We start from the raw sequence: 17386 nt of genomic DNA, 5'->3' as shown, positions 1-17386 counted from the left end.
TTCAAGGTTGTTAAATTGTTAACAAGTTTTTATCTTGCAATGCAATGACCAAGGATTCAAGCATGCGTTTGCGTACTTGCGAGGAACATTTTAATAAGATTAGAAACAGAAAAGAATGTGGTAATGAACGAGATAAAAGGTATGGGACCAAAGCAGACATCAAGGTGCGGGTGGGTAAGATCTCACCTGGGAATGCTAGGCGGGGCCCTGTTAGGCCGACTTGGAACTTGTGGGCTGTCAGCACTGTTATTCAAGGGCCCTAAGGGTCCTGGGCGGGATGGGGGTAGAGGGGCACCCCTGCCGGCCGGCCTCTGGCCTGCAGACATCCTGCGCGGAGCCGTGGGGCTAGGCGGAGGAGACCTAGAAAAACAAGAGATGCTCACAGCAAAGAATGAGCAGAACAATGTATGCACAAATACGGCTATTGCTGGAACTCCCATTTCATTTACATCCCTCAACCCCACAGTACTACCTATCATACTCTCAAATCTCTTTTCTGTCTGGCTTGGTTCCATGGTGACCCTCAATGAAATTGTTAAAGCTAACTCCAAATAATCTAACAATATCTGTCCACTGCCTTTAACACAGTCATCAGATTCTGTCCAAGCTCCCTGATCTGAGCATCACAGGAACTGTACTTCTCTCATCAAGTTCACATGGAGGCGAATGTTTTCTGAGTTAGTGCCGCAGCTGGGCTCAATGACACATCCAGGTCTTCCAGTGTGCTGTCTGTTATGATTGATGACCAGCTAGTACATTCCAGTCCTGCTCCTGGAGGGCTACCTTCAGCAGAGTTTAGCCAGCCCTTATTAAACATATCTGCACCAGCCTATAAAGGGCTGCAGTATGACTAGAAACTTGCAGCCTGGTGTGTTGGAGTTAAACAGAGGCTGAATCTGAAATCAACCCCTAAACCCTCAATCCCTATTCCCTACTTTAGTCCACTAATACAGTCTAAAACACCTTCAACACAGTCATCAGATTCTGTCCAAACTGTCTGATCTGAGCAGGGACGTGCACAGGATTTTTGTGGGGCAGTTGCTCTGACCTAAAAAAGGATGATGATGATGATGATGATGATGATGATGATGATGATGATGATGATGATGATCGTCTGTTTGTTATACCTTTCCGACAACGTTAAGTCGTCTCACTCAACAACCACGACAATCTCCGTCTAGTAGCGCTCTTGACGGCTCAGCTCAGGTGCCGGTCGCGTGCACAGCTACCTCAACAGAGTTTGCCCTTCCCCTACTGACTTTCACTTTCGGACAGGTGCCTGAATATGGAAGTGAATGAGGCTTTGCGATTTTTATTGTTGTCATTTTTTTTGTATCTAGGCCTACGTGAAAATCTGCATCCATTGTACAACTTTTTTTTTTTCTGGATCTGAGCATCACAGGAACTGTACTTCTCTCCTCAAGTTCACATGGAGGCGAGGGCTTTTTGAGTCACAGTAGTGCCACAGCTGGACTCAAAGATACATAAAGGTCTTCCAGAATGCCGGCTGTTATGATTAATGACCGGCTAGTATATTCTGTAGTACAGTACAGTCCTGCTCCTGAACCTGGAGGGCTACCGGCTTCAGCAGAGATCAGTCAGTCCTAATTAAACACATCTGCACCAGCCTATGAAGGTCTGCAGTATGACTGGAGTGATGGAAATATTTTATATCATGGCCTCAGAAGTAGTAAAAGGGTAATTTAACATGAAACTACATAAAACCGCAGGCTAAGAATGTTCAGGTCAAAGACCACCCAAAAAGGTGCTTAACACAAATAGAAGTCATATGATAGAAACATTATAAACCAATCACCAGAAGCAATCACAGTAAAGGAAACTTGAGTGACAATGATTTTCACTCAAGCTGTATTGTTTAAATGTACACATTTCTTTCTGTTGGTTGTTGTGACCAGCGATCTCCCGGCTGTGAATAAAACTTATTTTCAACAAAGGACGGTTCTCGAGGTTAGGCTGTAATATGAAAGTATTAAGGATCCTGCAGAGACCAGCGTACGCCGAGAATTTCCACGACACTTGCAGCCTGGTGTGTTGGAGCTAAACAGAGGCTGAATTGGAAATCACCTCCTAAACTCTCAATCAATATTCCCTACTTTAGTCCACTAATACAGTTCACTTGAAGGAGTGAATGAAAACGAGTGAGCGGATTCGGACAGCCACTGTGTGTACATTGGCTGTACACTCATTACTGGAGTGAAATGTGGGATTTAAATGATTGCACTCAATAACGTCCACTATGGTTTCAAACACCACTACAAATGGCTGTCCTCTCAAATAGTGCCCTATTTAAGGGTGTACTCACACTAGCCAGTTAGAACCGTGCCCGAGTGCGTTTGACCACCAAAGCGCGGTTCGTTTGACTAGTGTGAGTGCTCCGAACCGTGCCCGGGCGTGGCTCGATTAGCCGGCCCTGGCCCGCTTGGAAGAGGTGGGCCAGAGCACGGTTCAGTTGGACTCGGGCGCGGTTCGCATGCAATGTGAGCGCTAACCGTGCTGGAGTCCGTAATCGAAGCTGCAAAGTCCTTGCTGCACTTCAGCTGGTACCTAGCAAACCTACATGAAAATTTTCGCGCCACTAAGGCGACACATCTGTTTAACAACAGGCTGTGAGAGGGCTGTGGACCAATCGACACAAAATTATCCACAAAGAAAACAGAGCGATGGACTCCATTGTGTTCAGAGAGCACCGCTCTGCCTGTTTATCCCGAAACCGTCGCACTATTATGACGTAAGCATGCTCCGGCACGAATGCTGAAACCTGAAACCGTCGCACCATAATGACGTAAGCGTGCTCCGGCACGAATGCTGAAACCCTATGTGAGTGCAGGTCAGAGGGGGAGTGGGGAGGGGGGGCAATCATACTCGGGCCTGGTTCATGGCAACCGTGCCAAGTGTGAGTACACCCTAAGGGTATAGGGGGTGATTTCGGATTGGGGAAGCAGTGGTCTGACAGCAATTCAGAGAAAGTTGGTGAGCACTGTCATATTCAAGAAGCTTCTTGTGAATTTGACGAGGAAGGCCGTGTTAAAAAGATGAAAAAGTGGTCAGCCATATGAACTAGTGTGGTATCACTCCTGCTCAAGCCTGGGTTCCCATATTTGCACATTGGTCTCTATCCATCATTGATCCTTCTAATGATTCTAATCATTGGCTTCCTCACTGACCTCACTGGTGTGTTGTGGCTGTCCTAATGCACTATGGCATCCAGGTAATGGGAGTTGATGATATTCCCCCCTCTCACTAGATAATGTGTTTTGGGAAAAAGAGCACCATTTGCTTTCCTGTTGTATGAGTTGTGAAGAACCAGCAGCTATATCACCCTGTAGCCCAAGACTGGTTTCCCACTGAAGCTAAGCAGGGCTGAGCCTGATCAGTACCTGGATGGAGACCAACTGGGAAAACCAGGTTGCTGCTGGTAGAGGTGTTAGTGAGGCCAGCAGGGTGTGCTCACCCTGTGGTCTGTGTGGATTTTTACGCCCCTAGTGATGGGGACACTGTACTGTCAAAGAGCATCATCCTTCAGATGAGACGTTAAACCAAGGTCCTGATTCTCTGTGGTCATTAAAAATCCCATGGCACTTCTCGTAAAAAGGAGTAGGGGTGTCCTGGCAAAATTCCCTCCATTGGCCCTTGCCAATCATGGCCTCCCAATAACCCCAATCCACTGAATTGGCTCTATCACCCTCTCTCCTCTCCACCTATCGTGGGTGTGTGGTGAGCGCACTGGCGCCATTTTACTGTGGCTGCCGTCGCATCATCCAAGTGGATGCTGCACACTGGTGGTGGTTGACATGAGTGTAAAGCGCTTTGGGTGTATAGTAGTACATATGAAAGCGCTATATAAATGCCTCATTCAGAAGTTGGAGATTGAATGATCTGAAGTCAACATCCCAAAGAATTAAATACAATGGGACTCTACCACATCCACTTTCATAGAAAAACAGTGGAGCCACAGATGAAGTAACCTCACCTGGAGTCAGGCAAAACACATCTAAGCAGCTTGCTGGGCATTTTAAGAATGCACTATTAGAACAGACCTGCACACTATGTCCACAGCCACACATGTCCCACTGAGGTTTTCAAGAATGGTAAATGTAACTAATGCATTAAGGAGTCCAAGGACATCTGGTCTAGCCAGACGGTTCTGACACCAGAACCACCCTGCAGAAATGACTGCATTGGCCTGATTGGCCATGATCTCCCGATTACTCACTGGATTGCAGCATTGTACTTCCCTGCTTAAAAAAATCCAGCATTAACCAGCAGAAATTCTGTGGTGTTCCAGGCTGGTTTATGCTGGTATAGTGCTGGTGGACCAGCATAGTTAAGCTCTTCTCAAGTAAATCTAAGCTGATCTTTTTTCAGCAGGATTTACACTCCTTTATGGTTGAAGAACATGTAAAGAAGACCAGCTCAAAGAAGACCCCAGGACTCTGCAATCTTTGTCATCCATGCTTGAGGCATATCAGACTGGGTGCAAAAGTTACCTTCGAGAGCCGCCCTGTCCGGCATGCAGCCATGAGCTGTCCACAGGGGGTGGCAGTGGGGTGGAGATGGTGGAGGTGGAGATATCCCCGATGATAGCCAGCGCTTCCTTTAGGGCATGGTGTGTGCGCAGCACTTCCTCCCTCCGCTGTACCTGCTCCTGAGACTCATCCATTAGTGCATTCTGGTCTCCAGCCGAATACAGCTGGGCCAGAAGATCTGCGTTGATGAAGTCTTTCACCTTAGGAAGAGGAACATGGTGTTTATTAGGTTATATTCTCATGCAAATACACTCTTGGGTTATGAGGTTTTGCTGTCATTCCACGGAAGGATATGCAAGTGTATCAAGTGCACTTTCCAAGAATGTACTCTTTCTGATTAACTATACTGAAGCATCATATGCTTTGATAACATAAAAGTGATTAGTAAATTCACAATGTTTACAATGTTTCAGTTGGAGCATAAACATGATTGTGTAAATACTGTAGCACTCTTGAGTAACAGAGACAGCATTCCCAGTTTTCTGTCCTTTCTCAGATATAATATCTTGTATTTGATGTTATTAGCAACGATGGTTCAAATACTAAACATCCAAACCATCAATTCCAAAACAATCAGAAAAAAAATATTTTCATGGAGCAACCCGCTTACATTATTGATCATGAGATGCATGATGCTTTTGGGCATGAGGTCCCGGATGCATTTGTTGACGATGGCCATGTAGGAGTCCACTAGGTTGCGTATGGTCTCCACCTTCCTCTCCAACTGAGGATCCATAGAAAAGTTCTCTGATGGACCAGAACTATCGCTCTCCACCTGGCAGTCAGAAGGTTAAGATAAGAAATTAGGAAGGTGGTTGCAAGGCAAATCTCATGTTAGTAATACTAGGTGTGTATTGATGTCTCAAACATGAGCCGTTACTCACCACAGCCTTCTCCGGATAGACGCCGGCCCGCAGGAGTGATGCTCTCCAGCTGTCTACCTCCTCCAGGGTGTCGCAGGCCAGCTCCAAGAAACGATTGTCCTTAAAGACGTTCCTGAGAGAAAACAAGCCGTCATTCAAATAAAAACCTCTTTCAGGCTCTTCCAACATTTACCAAAGGGTAGAATTAGAAGAAATGTGATAATCTGCAGATTGATTACATCAGAAATAAGGACCTCTTAAAAAGTCTCTTGGACAAAATCGGAAAATGAGGGCATGACGGCCCTCACAAGAAGGGTCTATAGTATGAAGATTAACCCAGTCAGGCTTTTGTGTATGTGTCATCATTAGAATTGCAGAAAAATGCCACACAAAAAAAATAAAAAAAATAAAGAAGGAACAAATGAAGTTCGTTTTACAGCAGGGATGGGCAACTTCAGTCCTGGAGGGCCACTGTCCTGCAGAGTTTAGCTCCAACCCTAATCAAAAAACTCACCCACTTGTAGATTTCTAGAAATCCTAAAACATTGATTAGCTGGATCAGTTGTGTTTGATTAGAGTTGGAGCTAAACTCTGCAGGACAGTGGCCCTCCAGGACCGAAGTTGCCCATCCCTGTTCTACAGTTCACACCAGGAATGATAATTATAATGACATTAGTGTTCACACAAACTCACAATATCGTTCTGTTTATTATAAGGGCAGCAGTTTTGTTGTCTGCCACCTTGGCAAATGCTTGAGCTCTTTAGAGCAGGATGGATTCTGATTGGCTGTCAATACTTTTATCATTCATCAGCTGGAAAAAAACCCTTCCAATGATATCATTCCTTTTATATATTTTGTCGTTATAGTTGCTATTTATACGTTGGCATTCTCATTGAATTGGAATGATTTAAATGAATCTTTATAGTTATGGTTATTGTTAAACCCTAACTGCTCACACAGTCTAATAAAATTTCAAACAGCTCTGACAATGCTTACATTTCTATGAAATCAAAAAAGAAAGTGATTTACCGCTGCTCTGTGTTGAAGATGGCAAACATGTGCTTGCTGGACATGAAGCTTTTCTCCACATCTCTGACCTTCAGATTGTCCAAGGGCAGCATGTACTTCTTCTCCTTCTCCTGTGGGATTAGCAGGAGTGTTTGATAGGGCACTGCAAACTCACTCGACTGCTTGATCACGGTTTTTATCAACTAAAGAACCCCTAATGCAACACCTTCTGGGAGTGGAAAACAGCAGTGAAGTCTGAGCCAAGTTGGGAGAGAAATGCAGGTAAATGAAAGAAAGTGACAAGAAAGTTCTATAAACCTGCAAAGATGAGAAACCTGTTATGAGGTGATGATCGATGGACAGTCTTTTACCTAATATATAGTAATGAACTGTCTTCTCTATTGTCACATCATCTTTTATGTCAGGCTGAAATATGAGCTCATGTTCATGATGCGAGTGTGAAACACTGAAGTTCATACAGATGTGAACTGAGAGAGCTGCAGTTCTTCCTCTGGGTTTTTGTGAATATTTCCCCCACACTGCAAAGGGGCCCATTTCCTGTCTCCGTTCGCATCAGGAGAGAGAGAGAGAGAGAGAGAGAGCAAGAGAGGGAGGGAGAGAGAGAGAGAGAGAGAGAGAGGGAGATTGAATAGCAGGCTGGCATTCAATCTAAACATCTGGAAGTGCTTAACAGCTCAGAGAGAGAGAGACGCATGAAAATGCACTGCCAAACCTCTGCAAAACAGCAAAGGCAAAATAAATGCCTGGTGCTGGACGAATCAGAGTTCACCGCACAGTCAGGACGGATCTGGGTTACTGGGGAAACGTGCGGAAATGGCTCCAGACGTCCTGCACCCAGAGGACCGTAGGCACGTCCAGCCCGCACTGGGCCGCTGAAGTCCCTCCTCCGCCTCTCGCCCCTCTCACTTCTGTAAGAGCGTTTGTGTGAAAGCACGCCCAGATTCCCTCGGCCGCCTGAGCGAGTTTGCCACGTCAAGGCTAGATGCGGCACTCGGCCTGCACAGAGACACGGGACGGCGCGGGACACAGAGGCAGCGAGCAGGACAGGAGCGGTGGGATTGAGCCCCACGCCGGGACTATGCGGTTCAGCGATGAAGAGGAGGCGTCGGTCCGTTTCGCGCTCCGTCTGCCCAGTGTTCAGACTACCTGTTCATGGTCAAGCTAGTGTACAGTAGTCTGCACATTGGTTAGACTGGGTGAGGAAAACTCACCGCGAGTTCTTGAGCACTTGAGGATGTGATTTTTGGGTTGGTCTCAGGACTGTGTGACAGACTTTAGCGGGGTTTCTCAAGCATTGTAAAAAACCTGCTTGTTTTTCCTCTCTCTACTCTCTCTTTTAAAATGCATTTTACTCCAGAGCTAATGAACGATGATTTAACTCACAGTCCGCACAAACACTGAATACACATCTGAGACGCTTTTAGCTTCGCCGCTCAAAGACTGAAATGTTCACGCGAGCTCAGGAATGCTGCGGTTTTGACACGAGAACTTAAGCTTTATCCAGTTTTCATCCAGCAAATGAGACTCTCATAATGCTCCCAAACAAATCGACTGTTCGCATACTTCAGTGACCAGTGCCATTAAACAACTCATAAATATTAGCAGACTAATTTAAACGATTCAAAAATTCCATGTTTGTGAGTGTTAAAAATCATAATAATATAAGACTGAGAGTAAATGTCTTTTAGAAAAATCTGTCATGACATTCAATGAACGTGTATCAAACTGTAGTAAAACCAGAAATGTACATTTGATCAAAGAACCGCGTGAATGGTTTATTTGAGACCCTCAGCATATTCCTGGCATCTCTTATGCTGTTGTTGTTTAGTATGAATTTGCAGTCATATACAGTAAATGCTTTCAGTATTAAAGAATGATGTTTAAATTGGAGAGAACTGGTCGCAGGAACGATCGGGTGAAAAACTTCACTTCAACTTCACAAGTGTGTGTGTGTGGGCATGTTTTTGTGACATGCGGCATCACAAATGTGTATAATGACATAGGTATGACATAGGTATTACAAGGAGAGGGTGACTTATGAGGACATTGGCCATGTCCTCACTTTTCAAAATGCTAATAAATCATACAGGATGAGTTTTTTTTAGAAAGTAAAAATGCAGAATGTTTCCTGTGATGGGTAGGTTTAGGGGCTGGGGCAGTGTAAGGGGATAGAACATACGGTTTGTTCAGTATAAAAACCGTTACGCCTATGGAATGTCCCCATATGTCACAAAAACAAATGTGTGTGTGTGTGTGTGTGTGTGTGTGTGTGTGTGTGTGTGTGTGTGTGTGTGTGTGTGTGTGTGTGTTTGTGTGCGTGCATGAACAGATAATGAATTCAGTCCTACCCCTCTAAGAGTCATCAGTCTAGCACATGTATTTCAAACGCTTGTTCATCTGAATGCCATGTAATGGTACTTGTGCTTCTCATCAAGCATTAGAACAAGATACGTTCTTACAGTTTCTGGAGAACATGCACTAGAATGTTCTAAGGGGTGTTTAGTGTGTTGCCATGGGGTTGCTAGGGTCCTGTGGGTGGTTGCCAGGGTGTTGATATGCAGCTGCTAAAGTGGTCTGTGCTTTTTTTCATGTTTCAATGTGGTTTCTATGGTGTTCTGGGTGGTTGCCAGGGTGTTGCTATGCAGCTACTAGAGTGTTCTGTGTGGTTTCTGCATGTTGCTATGCAGCTGCTAGAATGTTCTGTCAGGTTTCTGCATGATGCGATGCGGTTTCTATAGTGTTCAGTGTGGTTTCTCTGCATGTTGCTGTGCAGCTGCTAGAGTGCTCTGTCTGGTTTCTGTATGCTGCGATGTGGTTTCTAGTGTGTTCTGGGTGGTTGCAAAGGTGTTGCTACGCAGCTTCTAGAGCGTTCTGTGGGGTTTCTGCATACTGCAATGTGATTTCTAGGGTGTTTAACCAATAGCGTGAGTTTGGGGGCAGGGCTATATGTGTTGTGTCTGGCCAGTGGGAGACAGGGAAACTAGTGAATATTTTATGAGTTCTTTTTTGTGTAAATTACCGACTCCAGCTTTAAGGAACAAACATGAATGATGTTCTGATTGTTTCTATATAAACTATGTGCTGGTTGCAGCTGGATGTCTAGTTGTCGAGGTGTGTGTGCCTGCCTACACTTGCTGTCCAGAAGATCCTGAGGCTGTACAGCAGGCACAGACAGGCAGACAGACAGACAGAGAATCATCTGCCTTCATTACTACAGCTTTCAAAAGACCTCATGCTGAGAGAGAAGTCAAATGGACACTATTTACTTGCTTAATGTAAACGCTTTCATGTTGAAAATGATACTGAGCACATTATTTTAACAAAAAAAAAATGTCTCACATCATTGTATTTCACATCAGCTGGGTATGCATGAGATGATGTTGTGGAATGTCACTCTGGACGGACAGGACAGACAGAAGCGCTCACCTCGTCATCTTTGAACCAGGACAGGCTCTCAGCGGTCAGCACAAACCAGTACTCCTTCGCTCCCCCCTTCATGATGCTGATGTTATTGATAGTCAACCAGCCCTTGCGAATCACCTGATGGAGAAAACGAGATGTCACATCGCAAACTCGGCTACATTTAACACAACAGTGATCAAAATAGACTACACTGATCAATGCAAAGTGTGGATGAATAAAATTTGTGACTGAGGGGAGAAAAATTAACAAGGTGAGACGTGTATAAAAGTAGATGTGTATAAAATATTTTTGCCCCCAGGCATATATGACAAGAAATATAAAAAAAAACCAAGATGTTAGTATTGGAGAAATAGAAAGCTAGTGCACTAATATGATGTGAGGTGACGGCATGTCTCATTCCCGCTGAATTAATGATTTAAGAACACACACTCACTTGTCTCCATCTACTGGTTTAGCTGTGTTACTACAGGAAACATTCACATTCAATCAAAATACTGACCAGCTCTGGCAGCTGTGCAGTGATAACCTACTATGAAAAAGCCAAAGCTGTGTTAGTGTGCTGGAAACAACTGGAAAGCAGCCTCGGCCAATCAGCATCCAGGATTACAGCTGTCCATTATATAATTTTCTTTTATTGTTGCAATACATTTATTAACATGGTAGTTATTTGTACCAGAGTCTGAGTAAAGTGATTGTAATGAGGTCTTGGGCCCATTGAAGATGAAGACGTCTAAGCATGACCGAGTGCAGTGCTCTGTGTTCGCCTCGAGACAGACAGTCCAGAGGATTCAGAAAGTATTCAGTTACGCTCAACTGATTCAAATGCCTTTTGCCATCCATCTACACATCATGACCAAGCAAAAAAATTACTTTTGATAACTTTGCAAATCTATTAAAAAACTTGTAACATGTCCTCCAACCAATACGCCTATATAGCTTGTTTGTCACTTCCTTGACGCACAGGAGCGTTTTCTAAAGTTTTCCTCCTATTGACCGCAGGACACTTTCATTTAATCCAAATAATGCCACAAGTTTACTCGGATCAAAATGTAGAAACATCTCAAAGATGACCCAGAGTTGAAGAAGTGTCACAACATAGGGTCTGAAATAGTCTTTCAGAGTATAGATGTGGATAATATTTAAAGGTGCACTATGCAACTTTCCGTCCACTGGAGGGTGTAAGACTGAAAAAACTAGTATATGCCGAAATGTCTGAATGAAGAACAAAGACTCTCTGAGAAAATAAGGAAATTAACATCTGAACTGTCCCTCACACACCACTGGAGACGCAAGTCTCACCTCACTATCAGCTAATCTACATCTTTCCCTATTGACTCCCTCTCCCCCAATTCATTCCCTCTCTCATGCTGAGATCACTGAAAATGCATCCAGAATCTCTATATTACAATGTCAATCCACACGATCGAGTATCATATGTGTTTGATATCGTTTGAAATGTCTCAGTGCGACTGGTACAAATATCTCAACTCCACAGAAGTTAACCAAAAGATAATCAATGTTTTAAGAGTTTAAAGATATCTTGTCTTAGTTTGGTGGGTGTGGCTTTCAACCATTTGGCTTTTACATCAATACAAGTCTTGATCAATGCAAATTCCCATTGTGAGGTTGTGTTTACATTTGAAAGAGTTTGTGCATTTGTTTCTGGGTATTTAAGGAAATGTTGCAAAGAGCTCAGGGCTTGACACTTTAAACCGGTCAGCCCGTAATGCTGAATATCTCAAGATAGCCAGCATTATGTAGTTTTCAGAAGTCAGGTATATATTTCATTCTTTTCTTCAGAGTATTTGATGTTATATATGGATTACCTTTGAATTGACTATGTAATTGGCTTTATACATTTACCTGACTGTTAAATAAATTGTTATACTTTTGATTGATTCTGACTTGCTCTGGAATTATTCAGGTTGGGTATAATTTCAACAAAGGAAAACAGAATAATTAAATGTGTACTTAAACTATTAAAAGTGAATGACCAAATAACCAATTGGCATTCTAACCTAAATTCTAAATTATCATTAAATGGAGTCAGATTAAGAGGAATTGGAATAAAATCCCCTTTTCCCCGCTGAAAAGACGAACGCGCAGCGACCTTCACCCGCCGATCGTTAGCCTCCATTGGGACGATTTGGGCGGCCTTACAAGGGCGCCTATTCAAAACAAATGTGTAGTTTGATGACGCAAAGTATGAGCGCAGCATCTTGGGAGATGTGGTCTTCACCTCACAGCCGGTGGAAAATAGGACTCAGGCAGAAATCATGTTCATGCATGCTGTTATTAACGTTACTGTAGTCTAAAGCAGAGCAGGACCGAGTGTTGTGGACCTGAGCACAGCTGCTGGAGCAATTGTTAAACAAATACCCGCCTCGCGAATACCGGGACTTTTATTATGACGGGACGGGACACAGTCGCCGGGCGCCTGCACAGATCCGCTCTTCCGGTTATGATTTTGAGGTAATGCAGCTCTGTTTATCATATTAGATACATTTAAGTGTGTTTAAAACAATGTTATGACGTTACTCCGTGTGTTCACTTGTTCACACTGCTAAGAGTGATGCGCTCCTGCCAAATAAAAGCCGATGACGCAATTGACAGGCGACTCCCTCAAATGCAATGCTCAAACGTCCCAGTCCTTAGTTAAAATAGCAATTTTCTCACAATTTACAAATAGTTGGAAACATCTGCGATATTGTAGTTACTCAACTGAACAAAATATATAACACTGGCATAGTGGTTTTTGGATATTTTACTGCAAAAATACTACATAGTGCACCTTTAAGTGTTTCAGAATAAAGATGAAACATAAGAAAATGTAAAAGAATGAAATGCTTTCTGAATACTTTCTAAATCCAGTGAAAAGCCAACAGTAGATGTGAAGATGCGTTCTCTCTGACGCATGCAGTGCTCGACTGATCTACGGCCGTGCTGTTCTTCACTTCCAGTGCATTTATTATTACACACAAGAACCTGACAGCTTACAATGATGCCAGAGGCTGGAGGAGATGAGGCCTAAAGAGAGAGACACACATGGACACATACTCCTTAACCGAACAAACCCACTCATATAAGCATGGACTGCATTGTCCTGTTCCAGGGTTGTGCTTCCCTCTCATCACTGCCACACTACGCTAAAGGTGAATACAGCAGACATGAGCCGCAGTGAACTGATACAGCTGATAATAAAACCTGTCAGGCCATCAAACACTCAAGTCATGAGTCTACTTCTGAAACACTGATGCACTGATTCAACATGTGCTGGTGTTCGACACGTTCCTGAAAGAGTCAATTATGAGCATCAAACTCATCAGAGTCCAGCGTTTCCCAGCAAAATTGGTCAGTGTAACTGAAACGTGATTATTTTCGATCACACTATTTGGCAGGACTAATTATTTGTAATTAGTTATCTGTGTGATGGCCCTATAGTTTTAATAATATGTCAATACAATTTGAAATATGTTTTTATACAGCCTGCACTGACAAATCATAGTTTCCTATAACTGTAACTCATGTAAGTGCATTTATACCACCTATTTACATTAAATATTACTGTGAAAATGCGTCTTTTGATTTTAAGTCACATTTGATGCTTTAGATATTTAATTTCCCTAAATGCAGAAATGCAAATAGATATTTTATTACTGAGGAAATCAAGTTGCTGTACAAATTAATCCATTCTAGGATACATGGGAAAAATAAGAGAACCCCCTTCTTAATTCTTTGTAATTATTGTTAAAAACTGACAACAGACTGTTGAATTCGTGAAAAATAATGGACTCTCAAAGAGTTTCACCTAGTGTGTGTATACTATTTTTGTAATTCTTTGGCCTGTTGTCAATTATTACACTTTCTGCATGCTACAATGCGGTTTCTATAGTGTTCTGCGTGGTTTCTGCATGTTGCTGTGCAGCTGCTAGAGTGTTCTGTCTGGTTTCTGTATGCTGCGATGTGGTATCTAGTGTGTTCTGGGTGGTTGCAAAGGTGTTGCTACGCAGCTGCTTGAGCGTTCTGTGGGGTTTCTGGATGTTGCTGTGCAGCTGCTAGAGTGTTCTGTCTGGTTTCTGTATGCTGCGATGTGGTATCTAGTGTGTTCTGGGTGGTTGCAAAGGTGTTGCCACGCAGCTGCTAGAGCGTTCTGTGGGGTTCTGCATGCTGGGATGTGGTTTCTAGGGTGTTCTGGGAGGTTGTCAGGGTGTTGCTATGTAGTTGCTCGAGTAGTCTGTGTGGTAGCCCCACCTCAAAACATTGTTCAGGGGTTTCAAGACATCTGTCAGGTTTTTGTGGAACTACTTTCTTACGCATGTTCCATATAAGAGGCCAAGAACCAAGGCCTAGTCCACACGTAGACAGGTATTTTTATTACCGGAGTTTTTCCTCCTCCGTTTTAAAAAACAATCGCGTCCCCACAAGCGCGTTTTTAAAAAAAAATCTGTCCACAAGAGAACGAAAAACTACGCTATGATTGGCTGCCTGATATTCACATGGGTCCCATTCATGGCACCGATGCCCATTGCACTGACTGAGGGATGCCATGGGCTCAAGTGAAACCCTTCTACAAGTGACAGGTAACTGTATACAGAGGTGCAGGGCCGAAGTGGACTGTAATAGCTTCACACGCTGGCGCCTTTGTTCTGCAATACAATGAAATAACTGAACATGTATCTGTAGGCTATACATGTGATAAGCGCTGTTAGTGGAGTCCACCGCATAGACTCGACTCACGTAAATCAAAAAGGAGGTAACGTGGAAAATCTGACGTCAAACAAAGTAAAGAACGGCACGCACTTCGATTTAAAAAGCCGAAATCTCCGGTTTCAACATCTACACGACAACCCTGTAACCGGAGTTTCTAAAAATCTTCACCCTGGCCTGAGTTTTCCAAAAAGTCTGGTTTTAGTAACCGGATACAGCGTTTGCGTGTGGACGAACAGCCAAACCGCGTAGAAAAAGCTGCGGTTTTGAAAATATCCATGTTCGTGTGGACAGGGCCCAAGACGAACTTCAGAAAATCCCCTCAAGACCAACAGGTTAACCATAATCGAAAGAGTCGTTCAGAAAAGTTAGTTCTGAGAAAAGATTGAGCGCACTTTGGTTTGATATTTTGTATCAATTTTAATGTAATGAAAATCAGACATTTTTGCATCTAAAGATTGTGATGAAATGGCGTAGGCATACGCTGAGTGTGAAATCACGTCTACACTGCAAGAGGGCAGTACGACATTAGAACACAGAGCACAGTGTTGTGTGAGAGAAAGAGCCATGGGAATGGCAATGAGAAAAATAACACACAAAGGTGACATGACACGCTGCATAAAAGTAATGAGGAAACATAAAGGACTCAAGTGAGATCAAACTTCATGAATGTTCTGTTGTAATGATGCATCAACAACCCCAGATGAGATTCTATCTCTCATCAGAGCCACAATCTACTGAGACAGAGAGCAGAAATAACACGGTCGCCTTACCTGGAGCTCCTGAGGGAAAAAGACAACAGCTCGTCATGCAGGAGCCGCTCGTTCACACAGGAGGGTAGTGAAGAAAACAATGACACGTGTTTTTCAGAACATAAACATACAAACTTAAAATGTCCATAACATGATTAAAACCGAAGAACATTTATCCTGCAGGTGGATAAATGAAGGTAATAGAAGCAGAGCAGAAAGAATGTCAAAGCCACATCAAACAGCAACAAAAAATACAAAATAGCATTAATATCTGGAGTTTCATAAACATAGTTCTGTCATGACAACTCTCTGAGTTATTGTTGCTCCTGCTTTTAGTATTGCTGCTACTGCTGTTATAATTGTTGCTGCTGTTATTATTGCTGCTGCTGCTGTTATCATTGCTGTTGCTGTTATCATTGCTGCTGCTGTTATCATTGCTGTTGCTGTTATCATTGCTGCTGCTGTTATCATTGCTGCTGCTGCTGTTATCATTGCTGCTGCTGTTATCATTGCTGCTGCTGTTGTCATTGCTGCTGCTGCTGTTATCATTGCTGCTGCTGTTATCATTGCTGCTGCTGTTGTCATTGCTGCTGCTGCTGTTATCATTGCTGCTGCTGTTATCATTGCTGCTGCTGCTGTTATCATTGCTGCTGCTGTTGTTGTCATTGCTGCTGCTGTTGTCATTGCTGCTGCTGCTGTTATCATTGCTGTTGCTGTTATCATTGCTGCTGCTGTTATCATTGCTGCTGCTGTTGTCATTGCTGCTGCTGTTGTCATTGCTGCTGCTGTTGTTATTGCTGTTATTATTGCTGCTGCTTTGTTATCATTGCTGCTGCTGCTGTTGTCATTGCTGCTGCTGTTATCATTGCTGCTGGTATCATTGCTGCTGCTGTTGTCATTGCTGCTGCTGCTGTTATCATTGCTGCTGCTGTTGTTATTGCTGTTATTATTGCTGCTGCTTCTGTTATCATTGCTGCCGCTGTTATCATTGCTGCCGCTGTTATCATTGCTGCTGCTGTCATTGCTGCTGCTGCTGCTGTTGTTATTGCTGTTATTATTGCTGCTGCTTCTGTTATCATTGCTGCCGCTGTTATCATTGCTGCCGCTGTTATCATTGATGCTGCTGTTGTAATTGCTGCTGCTGTTGTCATTGCTGCTGCTGCTGTTATCATTGCTGCCGCTGTTATCATTGCTGCTGCTGTTATCATTGATGCTGCTGTTGTAATTGCTGCTGCTGTTGTCATTGCTGCTGCTGCTGTTATCATTGCTACTGCTGTTGTTATTGCTGTTATTATTGCTGTGGCTGTTATTATTGTTGTTGCTGTTATTAATATATAATTAAATTAAACTTCAATTAAACTTATTATTATTATGATTGCTGTTGCTGTTATTATTGCTGCTGCTGTTACTGCTGTTGCTGTTATTATTGTTGTTGCTGCTGGTATTATTGCTGCTTTTAATTATTGCTGCTGCTGTAGTTATTGCTGTCATTATTGCTCATGCTGTTATTATTGCTGCTGCTGTTGTTATTGCTGTTATTATTGCTCTTGCTGTTATTATTGCTGCTGCTGTTATTATTGCTGCTGCTTTTATTACCGCTGCTGCTGCTTTTATTATTGCTGCTGCTATTATTGCTTCTGCTTTTATTATTGCTGCTGCTGCTGTTATTGCTGTTATTATTGCTGCTGCTGCTGTTATTGCTGTTATTATTGTTGGTGCTGCTGTTGTTATCACCGATGCTGCTGTTTTTATTGTTGCTGCTGCTATTATTTCCTGCTGCTCTTATTATTGTTGCTGCTGTTCTTATCGCTGCTGCTCCTGTATTATTGCTTCCACTGCTGATGTTATTATCGCTGCTGCTGTCATTATTGCCTCCAATACTGCTTTTATTATTGCTGCTGTTTTTTCTGCCGCTGTTATTATTGCTGCTACTGCTATTATTGTTGCTGATGCTGTTATTATTGTTGCTGCTGATGTTGTTGCTGCTGTTATTATTGTTGTTGCTGCTACTGCTGCTGTTTTTATTGTTGCTGCTGCTGATTTTATTGTTGCTGCTGTTGTTAT

At 43.1% G+C, this 17386-nt stretch overlaps 1 protein-coding gene across 3 annotated transcripts in view; it reads right to left on the bottom strand.

Moving 5' to 3' along the window:
- dnm3b (dynamin 3b) overlaps window positions 1–17386 on the bottom strand; it is a 33895-nt gene that overhangs the window by 2254 nt on the left and 14255 nt on the right. For 2 of the 3 annotated variants that reach the window (XM_067452311.1, XM_067452310.1), the window contains exons 15-21: window positions 15344–15352; window positions 9867–9980; window positions 6441–6550; window positions 5432–5543; window positions 5158–5322; window positions 4509–4747; window positions 187–360 (exon numbers count right to left, since the gene is read on the bottom strand). In XM_067452311.1, coding sequence (XP_067308412.1) covers window positions 187–360; window positions 4509–4747; window positions 5158–5322; window positions 5432–5543; window positions 6441–6550; window positions 9867–9980; window positions 15344–15352 — 923 coding nt within the window. The remainder of the gene's footprint in view (window positions 1–186; window positions 361–4508; window positions 4748–5157; window positions 5323–5431; window positions 5544–6440; window positions 6551–9866; window positions 9981–15343; window positions 15353–17386) is intronic. The other variant, XM_067452312.1, reaches the window with a different exon arrangement.

This window comes from Pseudorasbora parva, chromosome 9, assembly GCF_024679245.1.
Source record: "Pseudorasbora parva isolate DD20220531a chromosome 9, ASM2467924v1, whole genome shotgun sequence".
In the NCBI taxonomy this organism is placed as follows: Eukaryota; Metazoa; Chordata; class Actinopteri; order Cypriniformes; family Gobionidae; genus Pseudorasbora; species Pseudorasbora parva.
This window is presented reverse-complemented; position numbering and strand designations above follow the sequence as displayed.